Here is a 21658-nt window from a genome sequence, read left to right as displayed (position 1 = left end):
GTTGGGGGTCCGCCTGCCAATGCAGGGGATGCGGGTTCGTGTCCCGGTCCGGGAAGATCCCACATGACGCAGAGCGTCTGGGCCCGTGAGCCATGGCCGCTGGGCCTGCGCGTCCGGAGCCTGTGCTCGGCAACGGGAGAGGCCACAACAGTGACAGGCCCGCGTACCGCAAAAAAAAAAAAAAAAGTTGGTTCCAAATAGTTCATTTTAACTTTCCATTTTCTTTCGCAAATATGACTCTTGCCCTATCCTTCATCCCTCTCGTCTGGTCAGCACCTGTCCGTGCAACAGCCTCCAAACCATTCTGGCAGCAACTTTGGTGTCAATCCAAAGCAAATAGAATCCATTGTGATAATATTTAAGTTCATCCATAATTATCTGCCTATAAGATCGCTTTTCTTCCTTAATCTTCACTCCAGTTTCTTCTGTTGGCTGAGGGCTTGGCACCTGTGGCTTCTTTGCGGTTTGCTCCAGCTGAGGTTTACCCGGGACCTCCTGCAGCCAGTAAGCAGATGTGTGCAGCTTTTGTATTACTCTAGTCCTTAAGTGAAGTACTTTATGGCCTGTCTGAGTAGGATAGGAGTACTTCTTGCTGCCATAGTTCTTCATATATGTTTTATTTAAATGGGAATCTGGTAAGTGAAGAAATGCAAATGATGGGGAGTGAGAAGAGCTGGTGGGATGGACACAATGGCTAGGGAATCTGGAATAAAGAACAACATCCTCTGAGTTGAGCACATACTATTACAAGACAAAAAATTAAAGAAATAGATATTTTATCTGGTAAAAATAGAACAATCGTTTTTAAGCCTGCATTTTAAAAGTAGATTATGTTCATGAATGAATGAAATATAACTGTTTAGCCCAGTTGAAGGATAGTATGCTTTATGGGTGAATGATATACTCTAAGAGAAATATTAATAAGTTAATTCCTAAGAATAATTGCCGTATTACAAGTTAGAAACTCTGTGACTACTGATTTAAAAAGCAAACATTCTTTTACCCTGGGTTATGTTTGAAAGTTTTGTCTCTATTATCATAAAACAGGTGGAACACTTGTGTCTTTAGCTAATCTACTGACGATATATATATTGTTTGAATGAGACATTTCATGGTCCCTGTGGGGATAAACCAATCACACAATACTGCTTTGTCTGTGCAGTGCCCAGGGACTCCTTCAAATGAGAGGGACTTACTACTGAAATGCCCTTCACGTAAGATTCCTAAAGAATGTTAGGAATAAGAGTTAGAATTGGGCTCCGCATACAGATGAACCGGTTTGCGGAGCAGAAATAGAGACACAGATGTAGAGAACAAACATATGGACACCAAGGGGGGAAAGTGGCGGGGGGTGGGTGGTGGTGGGATGAATTGGGAGATTGGGATTGACATATATACACTAATATGTATAAAATGGATAACTAATAAGAGCCTGCTGTATAAACAAATAAATAAAATTCAAAAAAAAAAAAAAAAAAAAAAAAGGAATTGGGCTCCCCAGCCAGGGATCTCTACAATCTAGTTTTGTGACAACTCACAATCTTCAGCTAAACTGACACATCAGATTGTTTGAAAGTAAAAATAAGACCCATCTAGCCAAAGACAACTTCTGGCAAAGAGACTTCTTTGGGCAAAGAGATGGCTTTTTCCATTCGTTCAGACTATTTTTGAAGCATGCCAAGTATAGCACTTTTTGAATGGCCAAAAGGGAAAATATACAACATATCTGGCATGCAGTAAGTTCTCAGTGAATATTCTTTGGAACAAATAAGTGATAACAGACCTTACTGGGGCAGGTATATATCCTAGAATTGGCTTGTTTACCAGCCGTTTTACTCCTTTTTACATCTAAGGGCCTCATTACAGAGGTGTCACTCTAAAGCCATTACATCTTGTATCTTACCTGTTCCCACACTTCTACAAAATTACTCAGCCTGAGTTCTAAAGCATATAGAGAATCTGGGGTAAGTTTAAATACATTAAAATGTCAGCTTCCTAAAAACCAACACAATTAAAACCAACAAAGCTTTAATTTTGTACTAAACCTATCCTTTTACATGTATCTTTTCCAACTAGAAAAATAAAGTTTATATAAATATTGGGGGGTGGAATTCCAAGGCTTACCTTGCTCGGGCAATAGCTAAGACTGTTTTATAACTGTAGAAGGCCATATTTGTGTTTGTCTCAACAAGTCAACATAGGGACCTAGACAGAAGGAGTAAGTAAACAATTCAGTACTTTAAAGACACATCAGGGCTTCCCTGGTGGTGCAGTGGTTAAGAATCCGCCTGCCAATGCAGGGGACACGGGTTCGAGCCCTGGTCCGGGAAGATCCCACATGCCGCGGAATAGCTAAGACCGTGCACCACAACCACTGAGCCCGCGAGCCACAACTACTGAAGCCCAAGCGCCTAGAGCCCATGCTCCGCAACAAGAGAAACCACTGCAATGAGAAGCCTGCACACTGCAACAAAGAGTAGCCCCGGCTCGCAGCAACCATAGAAAGCCACCAGGCAGCAAGGAAGACCCAATGCAGCCAAAGGAAAAAGAAAAAAATCAATTATACAGATATCAGGATTTAAGTGTTTTTAACTATTGCAAGGGTAGAAAATTTGCATATTCTATTCAAGGTGTAAAATTTCCTTCAAGAGCATTTCCAACAATCACGAATAATATTTTCTTAGCCCTGGATTTGAGAATGGTTATTTGAGATCCCAACAAATAGAAATGATCTCGAATACGATGATGTTCATGATGGTGATATGGTCTTCAAAGACATTTTGATTTCTGGTCAACAGTACTGAGTAATTTACTTGAACGGTTGCCAAGTAGTTAAGAAATCAAGACAAGCTTATTTGTAGCCTAAAATTACAGGTAGACAGTAAATATTCTGGATTTGTTTTCAATTAGCTTTTTTCCATACTTGGACAAGCTGCTGCCAACATATAAAGATTGAAAGTACTCATTCAGCAATGAAAATATGCATGGCACCTACTAATAATTCAAGTGGAGGTAATTCAAGTGGGTTTCCTATGCTCGTGACCCTCCAAAGAGCCCAAACTGAGCTTTAAACCTTTAAGCTTTACCAAAATTTTTCTGCATCCTACGGCGCTTTTCAGCCAATGGCAGCAAGAGCCTTATTATCTCGCAGTGTCGACTCTGCTTTCCTGAAGCTGGGAAAGGAGTAGCAATCCCTCCGGTACGGAAACCTCAACCACAGACCTGACATTTTGAGCAAGAATTCAAATAATACTTCGGAACATCTGCACCCAGACCAAGGGCGTGTGGCCCCCTGCTGGAGGAAGGCCAGACCCGATCGGGCAGTTAATCTGCTCTCGGGCCACGGGCGCTCGCCGCCTGGACTGTGGGCAACCACTTCCCAGGAGTGCCCGGCCGTGACCGGGGCGGGGCGGGGCCGGGCGGCGAGCGGGGCGGAGCCAGGCGGCGAGCCCCGCCTGCGCTTATGAGCCGCCACGCCCGCTCTCCCGGGCCCCAGGCTCCCCCTGTTACCCTTGCCTCAGGTTCTCGACGTCACGGTGGCAAAACGCGCTCTCGGCCTCCCCAGCCGGTGACTTTTGTGCGCGTTGTGTGTTGCTGGGCTGTGTTTGCTGTGCTGGGGTCCCGGGGCGGGGGGCGGGGTCTTTGGGTTTTTTTTTGGAGCAAGCGTGTTGCAGGCACGGGGACCAAGAGCCTTGGCGATCCAAGTTTATGGAAGGAAGGCGAGAAGAATCGGGACACAGGGTACGGAAAAGAAATGAGGAGGCCAAGCATGGAAAGAGGGGGGATGGAGGCTGAGCCCCAAAGTTGGGGTGCGGGCGGGGGGCTGAGGTCAGGGGCTGAGGAGAGCGCGGGGTGGGGCCTCGAAGCTGTCTGGAAATCTGGGCGCTGATGGGAGGAGCAGGATGCGGAGGGAGCGGGCTCCGGAGGAAAACAGGCAGGCGCGGTCCACCAAGTAACAGCCTGAGGACTTGGCCCGCCCACCCCTACTTCCTACGGCAGGCTCCCCGGAACTGCTGCCTCAGTCCTCCAGCGCCTTCCCAATTCCCCTCCTCCCACAGTTCCCCCAGCTAGAAGGGCCAGAAGCCAACTCTCTATGGCTCCACCTCTTTCCTCAGCCATTACGTCACTCTGAGTGACGACACCACCCACCAATGAGCTCTCAGATTCTGGGGCGCTAAGGCGTCCCTCGCGATGGCAGCCCAGGGGACCGCAAGGTCTGGTTCTCACCGGCGAAATGACTTCTCTACTGGGTTTAGTTTAAGGAGTGTTTATGCTGGGGGGGCTCAATACTGACGCTTTTCTGCCTATTCACACTCTGTAGGCTGTGGATTCACCCCCCCCCAAAAAAACACCCTTCCTTGAAGCTGGATTAAAGAAGCTCTTACCCTACCAGTCGCGTAATATGCCTGATAGTCGCCATGGTGACTATCTGGGAGTCACCAATTACATCACTCTGATATATTCCCCCACCTTCCAACTCCGCAACTGCGGGCGGGGAAAGCAGTGAGGGGAGGGAGTGGTAGAAAGGGCGGGAATGGTGAGGAAAACATCCCCTCTCCTATATTCAGGCCCCAAAACTGGAATGCTATGAAATCTTCATATGGAAATCTGAATTCCACTAAATAAAATTGCTTTATAAATGTTCTCTTAACAGATATTGGTTATGTTCAGTAGTTTGTGTTTCTCAAATAACATTTAAAATGTATATTATAGTAGCTGTGCAATGACATTGGCACTGCAGGTTTGGGGGCACTTCAGTTCCTAGGATGGGGAACTGAGCCATCTTGGGAAAGTGAAAGATCTAAAAATGTACTCTATCCCCAGTTATCTCTACCCATCCATTTTATCTGGCTCTAGAAGGAAAACAAAATTTTGGTGGCTCTACTTTAACATGACAGGAAGGAATTGCTTTCACACGGAGAATACTTCTCTTAACGTGTGACTGACCACAGACCTTACTCATCTGGGCTGCACATTTGTAAGAATAAAAGATGGCGGTATATAAAATTTCATTTTTTAAAAAAATGTAGACTGCTTTTAATCCACAAAGCATTTTTTAGCTAATAACCAAATGGATCCACTGTTACATAGGCAAAACTTTTCAGTTTGGCCACTAGAGGGCCCTTTGTGCGTGTCTGATACCCAACTTTAGACGGAAAGGTTTCACTTCACGTTCTATGTTTACGAGAGTTAACAAAATCTACAAAGCTTTATAAAGTCTCTTTACCTTTCCTTCCCTGAAAATTCCCGATGGTAAATTTTGAACTCTAAAAGGTAGGTAGGTATAATTTTCACATTAATTTCATAAATTAATCACTGCACTATGATGTACATGTACTTTTCTGCAAAAGATCATAAAAGATGCAAAAATATTCTTCTCAGTTCCCCGGGAGACATTTTATGCCGGGAAATATTCTTATTCATGCATTGTATTCATTTACAACCAGGCACAGTGAAAATCATTAAGTATTCATAAACCAGATGAACGATTCCAAGCCCAGTATTTGAAAGATGAGCTAGATTTTCTACCATGGCCATATGTCAGCAATCCCATTTTAAAAAGGGAAGGTTTAAGAATCTTTCTTATTGAAATCCATTGGTTCAAAACAATGTCTGCCTTCTCTTATCAGGCCTGGTGATTTTTTTGACTTTCAGGATAAGTGATTTATCATGTAATGAGTTTCTTAATATAATCTTCAGAAGACAAACAAAAATGTTTTTTTCTCCCTAATCTTGGTCCTGAGAATTGTGTTAGATTGCTTTCTTTTTAGAAAAAATTTTAAATTTTCTTTTCTTAAATTTATTTTTGGCTGCTTTGGGTCTTGTTTCTGCGCGCAGGCTTTCTCTAGTTGTGACGAGCAGGGGCTACTCTTCGTTGTGATGTATGGGCTTCTCATTGCGGTGGCTTCTCTTGTTGCAGAGCATGGGCTCTAGGCGCACAGGCTCAGTAGTTGTGGCACATGGGCTTAGTTGCTCCGCGGCATGTGGGATCTTCCCTGGCCAGGGCTCACACCTGTGTCCCCTGCATTGGCAGGCGGATTCTTAACCACTACACCACCAGGGAAGTCCCAGATTGCTTTCTTAATGAACTGTTTGCTCACTTTCTAAGAAGAATAGAAAACATGCTCTGAACCTCATAAGATGTTAGATGCTAAAAATGTAAATTATTATTTTAATGGCCATTTCCCTACGTACGGCTCCACATCAAATATTATTAACAATGTGTATGTTATGCAGGAAGAGACTATGCATTTACTTCACGTAAGTTTAATTTTAAACTCTTGTCAATACAGGAAGGTGGGAAAGAAGGATGAAGATAGAAAGGATCATAGGAAAGGAAAAAAAAAGACCAATTTAACCTCTCTTTCCAGGAGATAGAATCAAACATTTGAAATAAGCTCAGGTGATGTGGCCCCCTTTGGAGAAGACATTTAAAACAAAACTGTGCTTTTATTGATTCCTTTAACTTTTGGTACCACAAGCATATGAACCACACAAGCATAGATTTAGAAATAGTTAATGATTAACAGTAATGGGAATGCTTAATTCTGAATATCATCCTTAGCATTATTAACAGGGTTGTGTGTGTGTGTGTGTGTTTTAAACGAATGCAAAATTAGAAATCATGAAAATAATTGGTCTGTAGGAATCTTTTAATTTCCTGTTTAAGTGGTATTTAAAGATAAAGGTAGCAGGGATTGCCCGTAACGGTACCAAATAGATACAGCACTGTAACGTCGATGGAGAGTCTAAGGTCTAGTGCTGATATGACTTTATTATTCTCAGAACGGAGTATTGGTTTCCTCATCTGGTCGCTGCCTGTGTTTCCTTTGTACTTTCATGTCTGTGCTACGACGTTCTAAGTCATTATCACCAGGCCCCAGGAAATATCACCAAATCGGCCCACTCCTGCAAGAGGAGTTTACTGTGTCACGTACCTGGTACCTTCTATTGTTTCACATAAATTTCCTAGCATGGGGAGGGATATAGGGTTACAGAGAATCTTGACTCCCGCTTCGTCCTCTCATTCTTGCGTACGTGAGCTCTGTCTGGGACAAACGCCCTCATCCCTCAAAGCGCAGGTCTAGCCGCGAGCAGCGCAGGGCCCGGCACGTGACGGGCGGGGAGCCCGCCGGTCCCTCTGGGTTGGGGTGCGGAAGGCTCTGCCTTCCTTCCCCCTGTTACCCACAAGCCCCCGGGCCCGCGGGGCGAGAAGGAAGCAGGCGTGTGGGGCCCGAGGCCTGCCAGGGAGGCGTCCGAGGAGTCTGCCATCCGAGACTGTACCCCAAGCCTCCGGTCGGAAATCGCTGCCACACGCAGAGCCCGGTGGGACAGGGAGCTCCTCTGTGACAGCTGTCGGGCGGGAGACAACCAGGGTGGCACAGAAATCGCTGTCCCCTTTCCCGCTCATCTTAACCGGGCGCCCGTTTGTAGGGGATTTCTAAGGTCTAGGGAGGGCATCGCAGTGTCACCCCAAGCAGTTCCACCTGGTGATTGACATGTGCTGTTAGAAGCATCAAAGAACACGCACAAGCACACTTTCGCCTCCCAGGCCCAACCTCTATCCTGCCTTCTAGTTTTGTTTTGTTTTTCACTTTCCTCCGCGTCGTGCCTTTCTGTCTCTCTGCCTTTGTCGCCTGCGGTCTCACTTCTAGCCGAGACCCCGCCGGGCCGCTGGCGTTTCAGGCTCTCCCCCAGCCCCTCCTTTCCGCCCGCCGACTGGCTTCTTCCTCCTTTAGCCCACTGCGCCCCGAGCCCCGGACTGCATTTCCCGGCAGGCGCCGCGGCCAGCGGCCAATGAGCGGCTGAGGATTTGGCGGCGGCGGCGCCCCGAGAGTCGGGGTGGGGGGGGCTTTGTGCGCGGCGGCGGCGGCGGCGGCGGTGGCGGTGCCTGTGGCGGCGGGAGCGGGCGGCGGCGGCGACCAAGACGGAGGTGGAGGCGGAGGGGGACTGTCCACTGGTCGCCGCGGAGAGGCGTGCGAGGCCGAGTCGAGCCCCGACGACGACCCTGCTGCCCCAGCCCGGCCGCCAGCCACGGGCTGGTCTCTGGCAGCTGCAGCTGCGCGGCGACCCCCATCCCTCCGGCTCCGCTGCCCACCCCACCGCCCGCAGTCTTCCTCCTCTTGCTGCGCGCCCGGCCCGGCCTGGCCGTGGCCCTCCTCGGTGCCGGCCGCCATGGCAGAGGCGTCCGGCGCGGGGGAAATCTAGCCCGGGGATTTCATGCGGCCTAGCTTGGTTCCGCCTCCTCCTCCCGCGGCCCCGGCGGCTGCCTGCACCCTAGCCCTACTCCGGGCCTCCGTGTGTCTCCTGTGATCGTACTGACACGGCCGGGGGGTTAGAATGGAACAAAGTGAAGGTAAAGTGAATGCGTGTGTGTGTGTGTGTGTTTGTGTGCGCGCGCGCTGGAAGGAAGCGCTGAGGTGGGGACGGCGAGGAGGGGGCGACCTAGGGATGGGACCCGGGTAGGGAGAGAGACCTTAGCAGGGATGGGAGGACTAGCGGGTGGCCTGAAAGGGTTCGAGGGGAGTCTAGAAGGATGAAGCAAGGCAGGGGATGTGGAGGGGATTGGGAGGTGGGGCAGGAGAGGTAGGATTGGGATAAGGGATGGAGTGGCGCTAAGCTGGGAATTGGGAGTAGAGGTGGGATGGGGGCGGGGATAAAGATGGAACGGGGGAGGGGCAGGGGGAGAGGAGAAGAGTTAGGTTTGGAGATTAGAGACCTGGGCGGACAGAGAAGTAGGCAGGTTTGGGGGTGGAGTATGGGAACTAGGAGGGTCTGGGGGAAGGAGAAAGAATTAGGTGGAGAGATGGGGCCTCAAGGGAGACACGAGGGAATGGAAGTGGAGGAAAAGGTGGATTAGGAAAAAGGGATGAGATGAGAAATGCTTGAGACAGGATGCAATAGGAAGATAGGAAATAGACTCAGGAACTGGGAGACCCAGGATCGGGCTCGGGAAGGAAATTAACTGAATGTTGAGAAGGATGAGAACTATGGACCAAGCGTCACAGAGTGGGAGGAAGAGAAGGGGAAGGGGGTTGTTAAAGTGTTAGGAAGGGAAAGCCTTTTGTTCCTATATTTGTGTGTATTCTGTGCCTTTTCTTTCAAGGCTAGATAATGGAGAAGCTAGTGTTATGGTGTTGTGAAATGGGGGGGTGTGGGTTTTACAGCTTTGAGGTGCTTTGAGGGAGGAGGAGGTGTGTTCGTGTAATGGTAGCAAGACAGAGAGAGACATGGCCATAATTTCATGGTTTTGGTGAGGAGTGAAGACTATTCAGATTTAAAGGGGGCAGGGGCAGCCATGTTTGCTGCCAGGCACTGCAGTGTAAATAAATTCCTTCTCTCCGACATCAGTATGAATCTGGAAGGGGCCAGTTCAGATCATTAACCCCCTTTCTTTCTATTCATGAACTCTTCCCATACATCTTGGGGTCATTTAAAATTATTCATAACCACCAAAGGAGGTAGTAATGTTTTCCATCTTGTGTGTTTTGCTGCCCCCCCCCCTTCCCCTTTTCCTTCTGGTTGCGAACAAGGCATGCTAATGAACTGCGGTGTAAAATTTAACCCCTTTAATAAAGTTAAAACTATATTTTTTACTAGCTGAAGGAATCCTTACTACTCTTATTTCAAACATGATCATGAAAAGGCTTTTAAATATTGAAAATTCATTTGTTTCAGAAGCCTCAGAAGCAGTCAACATGTTTTCTGCAATTCTTTAAGTAAACAAGGAAATTGCCTCGGTTATTTTACTTGGACTTGTGCTCTCGGCAAAGCACTGTGTGAGGGGAGAGGAGGGGTAGGAAGGTCTGCTGTGGTACATTATCTGCTTGCTGTAGTTTGCGTGTTGGAAAATTAGAAATGTGTGTATTTTAAAATGGTGTTTCTGATGGCTCTTGCTTATAGGTGATGGGTGTGTTAAGAAGTGTTTTCTTTTTTAAAATAAACTCTCTTCCATCCTTTCTCTTTGCTTTCATACAATTGCCCGGTACAATCACCAAATGTCAGTTCAGCACAGCGCAGTGATCTATGAAGCAGGCATGCAGAGCTCAGAGCGTCATTCAGGTGCCAGGATTTTTTGGTGGGAACTTCAGGTCACTCTCAGGAAAGCTACAGTAACTCTCAAATGTATTCAAGTGTACCTACTTATGTGATTTGAAATAGTTACTATTCTAAAGCTTTAAATACTAACAAACTTACAGTAGCTGAACTAAGTGGAGCCTGTTTTATTTTCATATTGAAAAGGATTAAATGTGTGTGACCTTTTGTTTTTGTTTTATTATTGTAATTGGGAGAATCCAAACTTTAATCCGTCATATTGGTATTGAAACTGTTCTCTAATACCAGGAAGGCCTGTTAAAATTGTAATATGATGGACTCAAACCAGTTGTGCTACATATTGATTTAATCTATCGTAATTCCTCATCCTTTCAAGTTGTTATATCGAATTTTAGGATGTGTTCTTGGTCTGCTGGAAAAATTAAATTGAATATTGTTAGAGTGTTACTTTGGGAGAGCACTTTTAGTATAGAGGTCAGATATACAACTTATTTTGATTTGATAATATTCAGCCTGAATTTTTAAAAATCTTATGAGAAAAAGTTCCACTCAAAAAATCCATTCAGTATGCTTTTTTGGGATTTATTTTTATGGAGATTTCATTTTTATATCTCTCACTTGATTGACATGTTATTTGTAAGTAATTTGTGAATGAACCATCAGTGCCATAAATTTTTAGGAAAATGAGAAATTGTTGTATATTAAAATAAGAAAAGACTCTTGAAAGCTTGAATTACTTTAAAAAAAAAAAGTTTATTCCTAGATATTCAGCATTTTGTAAAGATAAATGTCGCCTGCCCAGTTGTCATGAGTATTCTGGCTCCTGGCTAGGTATCCACATGTAATGAAGAAGGCTACTCTAGTTAGTTGATACTTAATTAAAACCCAGACTGTGCTCTGATTACCATGTCCCTCATCAGCTCACCTGCTACCTGTGATAGCTTTTTTTTTTTTAACTTTAAGTTAATAGACATGCCCTTTCTTTTTTTTTTTTTTTTTTTATTTTTCAGACATGCCCTTTCTTATACTGATCAGATTGAATGATTTTGGGGTAAAGGAAATTGGTTGCCTTTGAGATTGGTCATCCTTGAATGAATTGTCAAAGTCTTTAGTCGGTTGTCTGATTCTAAAAGACACTCCATTTCTGGAATTTATAATAATATTTATAATAAGCCTAGTAATGGCTACTAATAGCTGTTGTCCTCTAACAGTGTGCTGCGCTAAATGTCTTATATGGATGATTTCCTTTCATCCTCTCAACAGTTGTGGGAGGGTTAGTACTGTTAACTCCTTTTTTACAGATGGAGAGATTGAGGTTAAACACCTTAATAACACACAGATGGTAAACAGCAAAGCCAGTATACGAACCCAGGTCTTTTCTAATTATAAAACCTGATTAGCAGACCTTTACTTTTATTTTCTTGTAAAGATTCATAAAAATAATACACGTTCATTATTTAATTTTTTTGAAGTATTATAAAAGACTATAAGAGGTTTAAAAAAAGGTTAACACTCTGTTCTCCACTGACAACCATTTTGAAGTTTCTTGGCTGTCCTAGAAAATTTCTGTACGTATGTACGTACATCTGTCTTAAAATACATACAAATTCTATCACACAGTTTGCATTTTGCTTTTTTGTTTTAGTAGGCTACCTGGGACATCCTTTCAAACAAGCACATATGGACCTACAGCTTTCTTCTTTTTAAGGGTCATATAGTATTCCATTGTTTGAAATATTGATTAATATTAACATTAAGTTGTTAACAAGTTTTTGCTATTACAAGTAATGTAGCAGGGCCTGAATTAAGTCCCTAACAGCCTATTTAAATAGAAGAGATATAGTCCAACTACTTTATTTTACAAGAGAAATCACTGAGACCAGAAAAGTTAAGTCCAAGGCTTTGGTGAAAAACCTGTCACTTGACTCTTTATACCACATCACATTACTTTATTATTGTGGAAGTATTTGTGCATTCTGTGAAAGCTCAAGGTGAGGGGGAATACTCAAGGTTAGGCATGGTTAGTATAATGAGCACAAGGGGATTAAGTTGCAGTGAGGTAAAGGCTCTTCTCTTTTTCCATACTTTGCTCACCATGTTGTACATATAGCATTTATACAAAATAATTTTACATGCATAAATGAGTCTTGTCCAGGTATCTTGAAGTTTGTAATTTGGGTAATGAAGTGGTTTTGGCAGAATTTTCCCTGTTTTAACAAAATTATCAATGAAATAAAAAAATAAAAGGTCTATCATGGTCCTGGAAAAGAACTTGGAAAGAATACCTAATTGAAAACAAGTTTTAAAAAAATCTTAGGCATCACTGATTATTTTTAATTATTTTTTACTATCAAGAAGAAAATTCATAACCGTGGATACATTCATTGAATTCCTTTAAAACAAAAAGTGTGTTTTAGACACTTAAAAAATTAAAATCATTAAAGCTTTAAAAAGGTTTAGAATTTGGTATCTATCCATAAAATCTATTTTGGTGCATTGCTGTTTTTAGTTTTACTAAAAAAAAAAATAGGAGTCTATTATTTTTTGAAAGAGCAACTAAGATGATTTATTCATGTGTTAATAAATAACATGTCCAACATTTGAGTTTTTTTTTTTTTTTTTTTTGCGGTACGCGGGCCTCTCACTGTTTGTGGCCTCTCCCATTGCGGAGCATAGGCTCCGGACGCACAGGCTCAGCGGCCATAGCTCAGGGGCCTAGCCGCTCCGCGGCATGTGGGATCTTCCCGGACCAGGGCACGAACCCGTGTCCCCTGCATCGGCAGGCAGACGCTCAACCACTGCGCCACCAGGGAAGCCCGCATTTGAGTTTTTAAATGAATGGTGAGCTTTATTTCTGCAGGCTAATCTTTTAATAAATATAAATAAAGATAAATTTAAGAAACTGATTATACTACGACTACCTAACACATTTTTTAAATACTCAGAGGTTTTTCATTTTGTTTTTATTGTTGACCTTACTAAGTACTTAATAAGTACTTTTAAACACTTATGTATTATGTTGTGCTAGTACAGGGTGGCATGAAAAGAAGGAAAAAGGCATATTTAAAATTTTGTGATTTAGAGAATGTTCAGTTTTTACTAGATAGATGTTTTGTTACTTCTAAAGTACATCGCTTATTGACAAAATTTTGCATTTGAAAAGCTCTTTGATAAATGGTTCTTGGCTTATTCTTAAATTTTAAATGTGAATCTGTGTTATCATTGATCTACAATGAGAATTCTTTTTTCTACTCTGATCCCTCTTTCATCTAGATTTAGAACTATATTGAGAGAGTGAATAGGAAAATTTTACAAATTTATGTTCATATAGTTTCCATTTTAACCATATACATATATGAATATTATCTAATAATACTTTATTTTACGTGATATCTTCTGAGATGTTGGATAGAATTCCAGCACAATAACTTGTGTGTGTGTGTGAAGTTGGAAAGCACAATAATTATTTAACTCAACTTAAATAAGTAGCTATTTTAAATTTAAGAAGTGTGTGGCTTCCTGGGATTTTGTGGGTAAAATAAAATTTAGTTTATCAAATTTATTTGAGATTCAAAAGATTAGGAAGTCTCATGTGGAGGCTTGCCTACTGGCATTTTGGCTGTAGCCAAGATGGTATTGTGTCTAGTGAGTCTTGTGTTACTCACATCTCTTAGCTGTGGAGTCTTAAGAAAGCTGTACATAAAAAACAAACAAGCAAAGACTTTTTAAAGTGCATTTTAAAGACTTTTGTAAAACATGACATATAAAGATAAAAGCGTAAAACCTAAATGTACGGTATAAACAAATAATTAGAAAACAAACATCATGTAGTCACCACCCAGGTAATCTGCCCTGTAAGAAAAGCTGCAGAGACAGTCTCATTGGTTTAAGTGGTATTGTCTTGGTGGTAGTTGGACTTGAGGGATAACACTGTGCTGAAAAGAAAGCTGAAAAATTAATCACCATGAGGAGTCAGCACAGGTAAAAACTGAATCGCCAGTTTTTATTTGTTGTTATCAAAAGGGTTATCTAGGCAATTAAAAAAAGTTTCCTAACATTTAGTGTAGTCATTTAGTCATTTGAAATCTTGGTGCTTTACTAATGAATGTGAAACAAAAAGTAATGCTGAATCCTACAAGAATCATGCCATGTTGCATAAAGCTGTTTCTTCAGAATTCATCTCTGATGCAGTTTTTGGTAGGATTCAGTGACTACTGGTTTTAGATTTATGTGCAGACTCTAACAATGGCTTTTGCTTAGGTAATGTCAGATTTGCCTGTATCTGTGCCTGATACCTAACTTAAGTATCTTATTTACAAAAACTAGTTTGACTCTCTTGCTTTCACATTAATGTAACCATTAGAAAAAGTATTAACCTGAACAGTGGCAATCTATGTTGACTCTTCCATCCTTGGTGCCTCTTGATTCTTACCTTGTCTGCATCTTGGCTAGGTGAACCAGATTTCTTTTTTAACTGGAGAAACCTACTTTAATGTGCTTCCCTGACTTTCTAGACATATTTTCTTATGTGTATGGAAAGGTTAAATGTTGACTTTGGAGGATTTTGATAGCAGAAAACAGTTGAATTTTTTTGAGAATTTAAAAAAATTGTATTATTTATTTATTTGTTCATTTTTGGCTGCGTTGGGTCTTCATTGCTGCGCGTGGGCTTTCTCTTGTTGTGGAGAGTGGGGGCTACTCTTCGTTGTGGTGCATGGGCTTCTTATTGCGGTGGCTTCTCTTGTTGCGGAGCACGGGCTCTAGGCGCGCGGGCTTCAGTAGTTGTGGCTCGCAGGCTCTAGAACGCAGGCTAAGTAGTTATGACGCGTGGGCTTAGTTGCTCCGTGGCATGTGAGATCTTTCCGGACCAGGGCTCGAACCCGTGTCCCCTGCATTGGCAGGTGGATTCTTAACCACCACGCCACCAGGGAAGTCCCAAAGTTAAATTATTTTTCCCCTCTGACTACCTGATGAATACAGACTATTTGCATAAAACTCTGCAATGTGGACTTTAAGAAGGACATTTTAATAACACATCTGCATACATAAATTAAAGCCTTTATTTGGCTATTATAATTTTGTTACTTGAAGCTGTCTGTGTTTTTCTTGATCTCTGCCGGATCCAAATACATTGCAATATGGTATTTCATATTTGATTGTGGTGAGAAACTTCATGCTATGCTTCACCTAAAATTCCAATAGAATGTTGTTCTTTTTTATTCTGGGTGAAGGTTAAATACATCCCTTGCTATTTTTTCTCCTGCAAGGATGAGAAATAATTATTTTAAATCTTGAAATGACTGTATATGTTGAGTTTTTCTAGATGTGGAAACACACATAATTTAATGTAATGGTTTTTTAAACCTAAAGTAGGTAATTTGGCTTTGTATATGAAGTAGGGTTAATATACTTTTGGTCATCTCATGCTTTCTGTGTTGTTATCACCTGTACAATTTAGCCTTGATCATTAGAATTTATTTTATTGTGTCATAGAATTAGGGTGTTGAGGTTAAGGTCTTAATTAAGGTATTACACCCATATGCATATAGGTCCACACACACAGTACCCCTAAGAAATGCTGATAGCCCTATTAGGTTTTTTCTTATAGAATCTTTTTTTTAATTTAATTTATTTTTATACAGCAGGTTCTTATTAATCTATTTCATACATATTAGTGTATACATGTCATTCCCAATCTCCCAATTCATCCCACCACCACCACTACCCCCAGCACTATTAGTTTTTAATTTTTAATGGAAAATTTGTACTTTCCAAAGTGGCTGGTAGTTTTAAAATAACATTTATTATGTTTAAGTTACGAAAGGGTTGTTTACTGTAGAGAAATTGAGCACCAGTAAGATATAAAGAAGGTTAAAATCACCTGAAATCCTACCAACTGGAAACAACTACAGTTAACATTTTGTTCTGTATCTTTCCAGTGTTTTTCTTATGCATACCTGTATTTTTTTTTTACAAATTGGAATAGTATATAATATTATTTTATAACCTGCTTTATTGTGAAATAAATTTCTTTGAGAATGTGATTTTTTAAACTGATATATAATTTCATTGTATGGTTGTGCCATATCTATTTACTATTATTCTGTTGATGGCGTTTTAGGCAGCTTGCAATTTTTAGATAAAATTTGATGAACATTCTTACATATTTAAAAAGTTGTGGGCTTCTCTGGTGGCGCAGTGGTTGAGAGTCCGCCTGCCGATGCAGGGGACACGGGTTCGTGCCCCGGTCCGGGAAGATCCCACATGCCGCGGAGCGGCTGTGCCCGTGAGCCATGGCCGCTGAGCCTGCGCATCCGGAGCCTGTGCTCCGCTACGGGAGAGGCCACAACAGTGAGAGGCCCGTGTACCACAAAAAAAAAAAAAAAAAAGTTGTATGACTGTAATGATTTGATTACAATAAATTCCTAAAAGTAGAATTACTTAACAGGTCTGAACATTACAAAAGTTTTTGACACATATTTCCAATATTTTCTCCAGAAAGGTTTTTTTTTATAACAGTTTCGTTGAGAAATAATTCACATACCGTACAAGTTACCCATTTAAAATGTACAATGCAGTGGTTTTTCGTATATTCATAGAATTGTGCACCATCACCACAGTCGATTTTAGAACATTTCCAGCAAGGTTTGAACCAGTTTAAACTCCTAGCAATATCAGAAAGGCTTTGTTTTAAAAAACTGCATTTACTTGTGGTTTTTAAAGTGTAGTACAGGTATACAAGAACGCAGCAGCTTGTGTGATACATTTTTTCTTTATAATTCCTATCACTTATTTTGAAAAATTTTATTTCCAGCCTTATTGAGTTGTAATTGATGATATATACTTTATATCAATTTATGGAGATTTTAAAAGTCATCTATGAAAACAAGATGCTCATATTCTTGTGTTAAGAAAACATGACATAAAGTTTAAGCTTATAAAACAAAGGATGTGGTAGATTTTTTGAATTATAAAATTATCTTTCTGTTCAGTCACGATGCCTTTATTGAGAAAGCGTTGTATGTGGTTTAAAATACCTTTCTTTTGGGCTTCTCTGGTGGTGCAGTGGTTGGGAGTCCGCCTGCCGATGCAGGGGACGCGGGTTTGTGCCTCGGTCCGCGAGGATCCCGCATGCCGCGGAGCGGCTGGGCCCGTGAGCCATGGCCGCTGGGCCTGCGCGTCCAGAGCCTGTGCTCCGCAATGGGAGAGGCCACAACACTGAGATGCCCGCGTACCGCAAAAAAATAAAATAAAATAAAATAAAATACCTTTCTTTTCATTCAAATTTTATTCAGAAACACCTTATATTAGGAAATGTCTATGGAAAGTATGCTATACCTATGTAGTTAACTATAGCAAACTTATTGTATAAAATGTATGGCTTTCTATTTATTGAGAGGTTTGCTTTGCTGTAACTGACCTTCACCCTGAAAGTTGTTCTGTTTGCTTTAAGCCATTTAACAAAACTTTTTTTTTTTTAACTCGATGGGCAGTGGAGTGTAGGGCAAGTGTCAGGGAGACCCGAGTTCTTATTCCCACCGTACCTCTACCACTGGGGCTCAGTATTCTTACCTTTGAATTGGAGATGAAAATGACTACTTTTTGCAATTATAGGGATCTAAACTAGAAGTGCTAGAGTGTGCCTAGAACTGGACCAGGCATGTAGCTGATAATAAATGACTTTTTTAAAAATATAAGAATAATAGCATATGCAAAATGAGTTAGTCTTTAGTCGAATGTTTCATCGATGAAGATGTGAATCAGTTGGCCTAAACTCACTTTTATAGAAGTTAAAAGTTGAATGTTAGTTAGTGCTTGAGCAGAATCTTTGCGTGGGTTATATGGGTGTTTCTCAGTTGGTAAAGAGAATTCATGCTGTTACAAGTAGGAACATGAAGTTAATTTTCCAGTCCAAATTTACTTCCACTGTTGTTATTACAAAAGCATGATGGCTATAGCTTCACCAACGCTTCATGTTCTGATTAAGCAAATAGGTGATAATGTAAAATTTGAATATAGTATGAAGTTCCTTATGTTCTTTTATTATTTTAAAAATGAAATGTTGAATATAATTGAACCTAAAATACTAAAGTGATAAACCTGATGAACCAAAAAAAAAAAAAAAGAGAGAAGAAAAACCTCTGGTCTTTATAGGAAAAATAAACTTAGTAAATTATCATTTTAGATATTATGATAAATTAATTGCTTAGTACTTTAAAAACTACATTATAATTTCTGTGATACCTTGCCTTGATATGGTAAAAGAAAGTAAAATTTGAACAATCTCAAACCTGTTTTCTGTAATTTAAAAATTTGTTAGGGAAAGAGGAAGGAAAATATGTGGATGAACTTGTTAGTTTACTAGATTTCATAGTGAATGGAACGAGATGACTGATATAAGTTACTTAGTTTGTCATAAATTTCACTGTGAGCCAGTCCCTTGATGTAAGGGATTGGAAAATAATTTTTTTTTTTTTTTTTTTTTTTTTTTTTTGTGGTACGCGGGCCTCTCACTGTTGTGGCCTCTCCCGTTGCGGAGCACAGGCTCCAGACGCGCAGGCTCAGCGGCCATGGCTCACAGGCCCTGCCGCTCTGCAGCATGTGGGATCTTCCCGGATCGGGGCACGAACCCGTGTGTCCTGCATCGGCAGGCAGACTCTCAACCACTGTGCCACCAGGGAAGCCCGGAAAATAATTTAATGGGAATTTTCTTCCAGTCATAATACCATGTCTGTTGTTGCCGGGTGTGGTCAAGAACAAAGTGAAGACTTCGAGGTTAAACCAAATAGATAAGGGAAATTGCATGTTTTATTAGTAAGTTTTGTATTGGTACAAGGCAGTTCAATAAGTAATGTGGTTTAGTCAGGAAAAAAAAAAGAACTACAAAGCAACCTAAAATGTTGTGTAACTTAATAGAATCATAGTCAAATGAAAATTGTGTGACTGTATTTAGTGACAGGGTTTTTTTTGGTGTTTAATTGTGTTTCATTTCACATAGGTCACTCCCTTATACAGGATATTTTCATGTCCTTGACCATCATCTTTCTCTTAACACAATTTTAGTGGAAAATTATTAAGTGAAAATTTCAGAATATATTTGGGGTGATGATACTGGAGTTAAACAGATTATGGAGTAGTACCGTATGTTTTAACAATAGTATTACTCTATTACTAGTGGTATAAACTAAGGAAAATTAAAAATGATAAGAAAAGGTGCTACTTCTCTAATACACCTTGATTACTTAGAGTATTTTGTAGAAAGAAATATGGTGGTCATGCTCTACCCCCTAAAATCTTATTTAGGCAAATAGGTGTTGGTTGTGAATTTCAAATAATTGTTTGCTATTGCAAATAATGAACATCTTTAAATAATGTTAAGAGGGTAGGTAAGACATTAAAGTTAATTTTTAAAATCGCATATGTTCTTGTCAGAATGCAAATCCAACCCCTACATTTATGTACTGGTGACTAGGAGGAATCACAGCTCACTTTCCCATTGTTTGGGGTCATTTCAGGTGATTGGATCACCTGATTTAACCTCTATTATGGGCTATAAACAGAAGCCCAAATATGTCTATCTCTTCAGAGAGGTAGACTCACAGCTAAAACTCAAGACTCATGACTGCAAGACCAATGTCAGAGCGCATTTTTCCTTGTCCCCGATTTATCTTACTCTTATTTTATTCTTGCATATGTGTCTGCTAAATTTCCTCATATGTGATTTCTGTCTAGTTATACGGTACTATTCACCAATTTCTTTAAAAAGTTTATAATTAACCTTATTTTTATAAGCTTTCTTAGGATGTTTTTGTTTGGGTCAAATTTGAGAAATGATTTACATCAGCACTGACCAAGAGAATTTTCTGCAGTGATGGAAATACCCTGTGTCTGTGCTGTCCTGTATAGTAGCCACCCACCATGTGTGGATTTTGAACACTTGAAACGTGGCTAGTGTACTTCAGAACTGAATTTTTAATTTAATTTTAATTTGTTTACAATTCAGTAGCCACGTGTGATTAGCACAGATTTAGATATTATTAGTGAAGGGAAAGAATTAAGTAGAAGTGGACATTTTCACATTCTTTGTTCTTGTGATTACTTTTGTTGTGTTTTTGTGGGGTTGGGACTTTAAAATCTCATTTTTCCAAATGCTTACTCTCTTAGATAATGAATAAATCCATTCACAGGAAACAACTTAGTAATAGTTATTTGATTATTGTTTTAAAATATACAAATTTTAAATATTTTTAAAATATTTAAGAGAGGCCCGGTACGCAAGCCTCTCACTGTTGTGGCCTCTCCTGTTGCGGAGCACAGGCTCCGGACGCGCAGGTTCAGCGGCCATGGCTCATGGGCCCAGCCGCTCCGCAGCATGTGGGATCTTCTTGGACCGGGGCACGAACCCGTGTCCCCTGCATCGGCAGGCGGACTCTCAACCACTGCGCCACCAGGGAAGCCCTTTTTTTAAAATATAAAAGTATTTTTAAAAACTCTTTTAATCAATGCAGTTATTAACAGACTATGTACTGCTGACCAACAAAATGATTTCATTTCAGTAGTACTTTAGAGTAGTTATGGTTAAATAATGTGGAAATCTTAAACTTTTTATATTACTTGGAATACTTGACTGTTATTTAAATATTTTTACTATAACCTCAGAAGCCTCTGAAACAGAGAACTTGAAAGGAAATAAAAGATATGTCTGATGATCACCTCTTCACGTGTCTTCCTCTAATCTTTCTATATGACTAGTTCCTGGTTTGGATTCCATTAGTCCTTTTTATAACAATCCAGACCCCCAGTCACTGTGTCCTATTACCCTGTTTTATAGAAGCTTATCGTTTTCTGAAATTTTCATGTTTATTGCTGTATGAGATCAGAATCATATTTCCTTTGATTTCCCAGGATCTAGAATAGGGCCTGGTACATAGTTGGTGTTCAGTAATGAACCGTGTCACAAACAAAACAAAAAAAGGACTTTGTGAGGAATTAGATATATATCTGGAATAACAAACCACTTAGAGTCTGGGAATAGGCAAGGTGAGGCCCGGCTTTTGATTATCGTGGTGGTGTTGATATGGGTAATTTACAGCAATTAGTTTAGAATGAGTCTGTATAGAAACATTTCTGTGGGAACTTTTACTTTAAAAATAGACAAACTTTTGTCCAGGCATGCACATATGTACTAAATAAATCCTCTCCACATAAAACATCATAGAGTTGGGGCCTCCCTGGTGGCGCAGTGGTTAAGAATCCACCTGCCAATGCAGGGGACATGGGTTCGAACCCTGGTCCGGGAAGATCCCACATGTCGTGGAGCAACTAAGCCCGTGCGCCACAACTACTGACCCTGCGCTCTAGAGCCAGCGAGCCACAACTACTGAGCCCACGTGCCACAACTACCGAAGCCCACATGACTAGAGCCCGTGTTCTGCAACAAGAGAAGCCACCGCAATGAGAAGCCCGCGCACCGCAATGAAGAGTAGCTCTCGCTCGCCACAACTAGAGAAAGCCCACGCGCAGCAACAGAGAGCCAACGCAGCCAAAAATAAATAAATAAATTTATTTAAAAATTCATAGAGTTGACAAAATGGAAAAACAA

At 41.1% G+C, this 21658-nt stretch overlaps 2 protein-coding genes across 10 annotated transcripts in view; one reads left to right on the top strand and one right to left on the bottom strand.

Annotated features, from left to right (window-relative positions):
* Positions 1 to 252: 252 nt before the first annotated feature.
* LETM2 (leucine zipper and EF-hand containing transmembrane protein 2) lies at positions 253 to 2171 on the bottom strand. The gene is made up of 2 exons (XM_032618371.1): positions 2125 to 2171; positions 253 to 703 (listed from the first exon to the last, which is right to left on the bottom strand). The coding sequence occupies exons 1-2, from the start codon at positions 2169 to 2171 to the stop codon at positions 253 to 255; spliced, it is 498 nt and encodes a 165-aa protein (XP_032474262.1).
* A 1365-nt stretch (positions 2172 to 3536) lies between these two features.
* NSD3 (nuclear receptor binding SET domain protein 3) overlaps positions 3537 to 21658 on the top strand; it is a 114742-nt gene continuing 96620 nt past the window's right edge. For 6 of the 9 annotated variants that reach the window (XR_004347844.1, XM_032618274.1, XM_032618276.1 and 3 more), the window contains exon 1: positions 8249 to 8356. The gene's annotated coding sequence lies outside the window, so the exon portion shown is untranslated. Of the gene's footprint in view, positions 3742 to 7242; positions 7327 to 7860; positions 8357 to 21658 lie in introns of those variants that run through there. The other 3 variants (XM_032618272.1, XM_032618270.1, XM_032618277.1) reach the window with 3 other exon arrangements.

Source organism: Phocoena sinus, chromosome 21 (genome assembly GCF_008692025.1).
Source record: "Phocoena sinus isolate mPhoSin1 chromosome 21, mPhoSin1.pri, whole genome shotgun sequence".
NCBI classification, from domain to species: Eukaryota; Metazoa; Chordata; class Mammalia; order Artiodactyla; family Phocoenidae; genus Phocoena; species Phocoena sinus.
Note: the sequence above shows the minus strand (reverse complement) of the source record. Positions and strands in the feature narration are given on the sequence as shown.

Excerpts from the sequence above, each read along its gene's own strand:
- LETM2 (XM_032618371.1), bottom strand. The coding sequence starts at position 2,171 with ATGGCCTTCTACAGTTATAAAACAGTCTTAGCTATTGCCCGAGCAAG. Across the intron at positions 704-2,124 it reads TTAGCTATTGCCCGAGCAAG|ATTCCCTAGCCATTGTGTCC; the intron begins GTAAGCCTTGGA and ends TCTTTATTCCAG.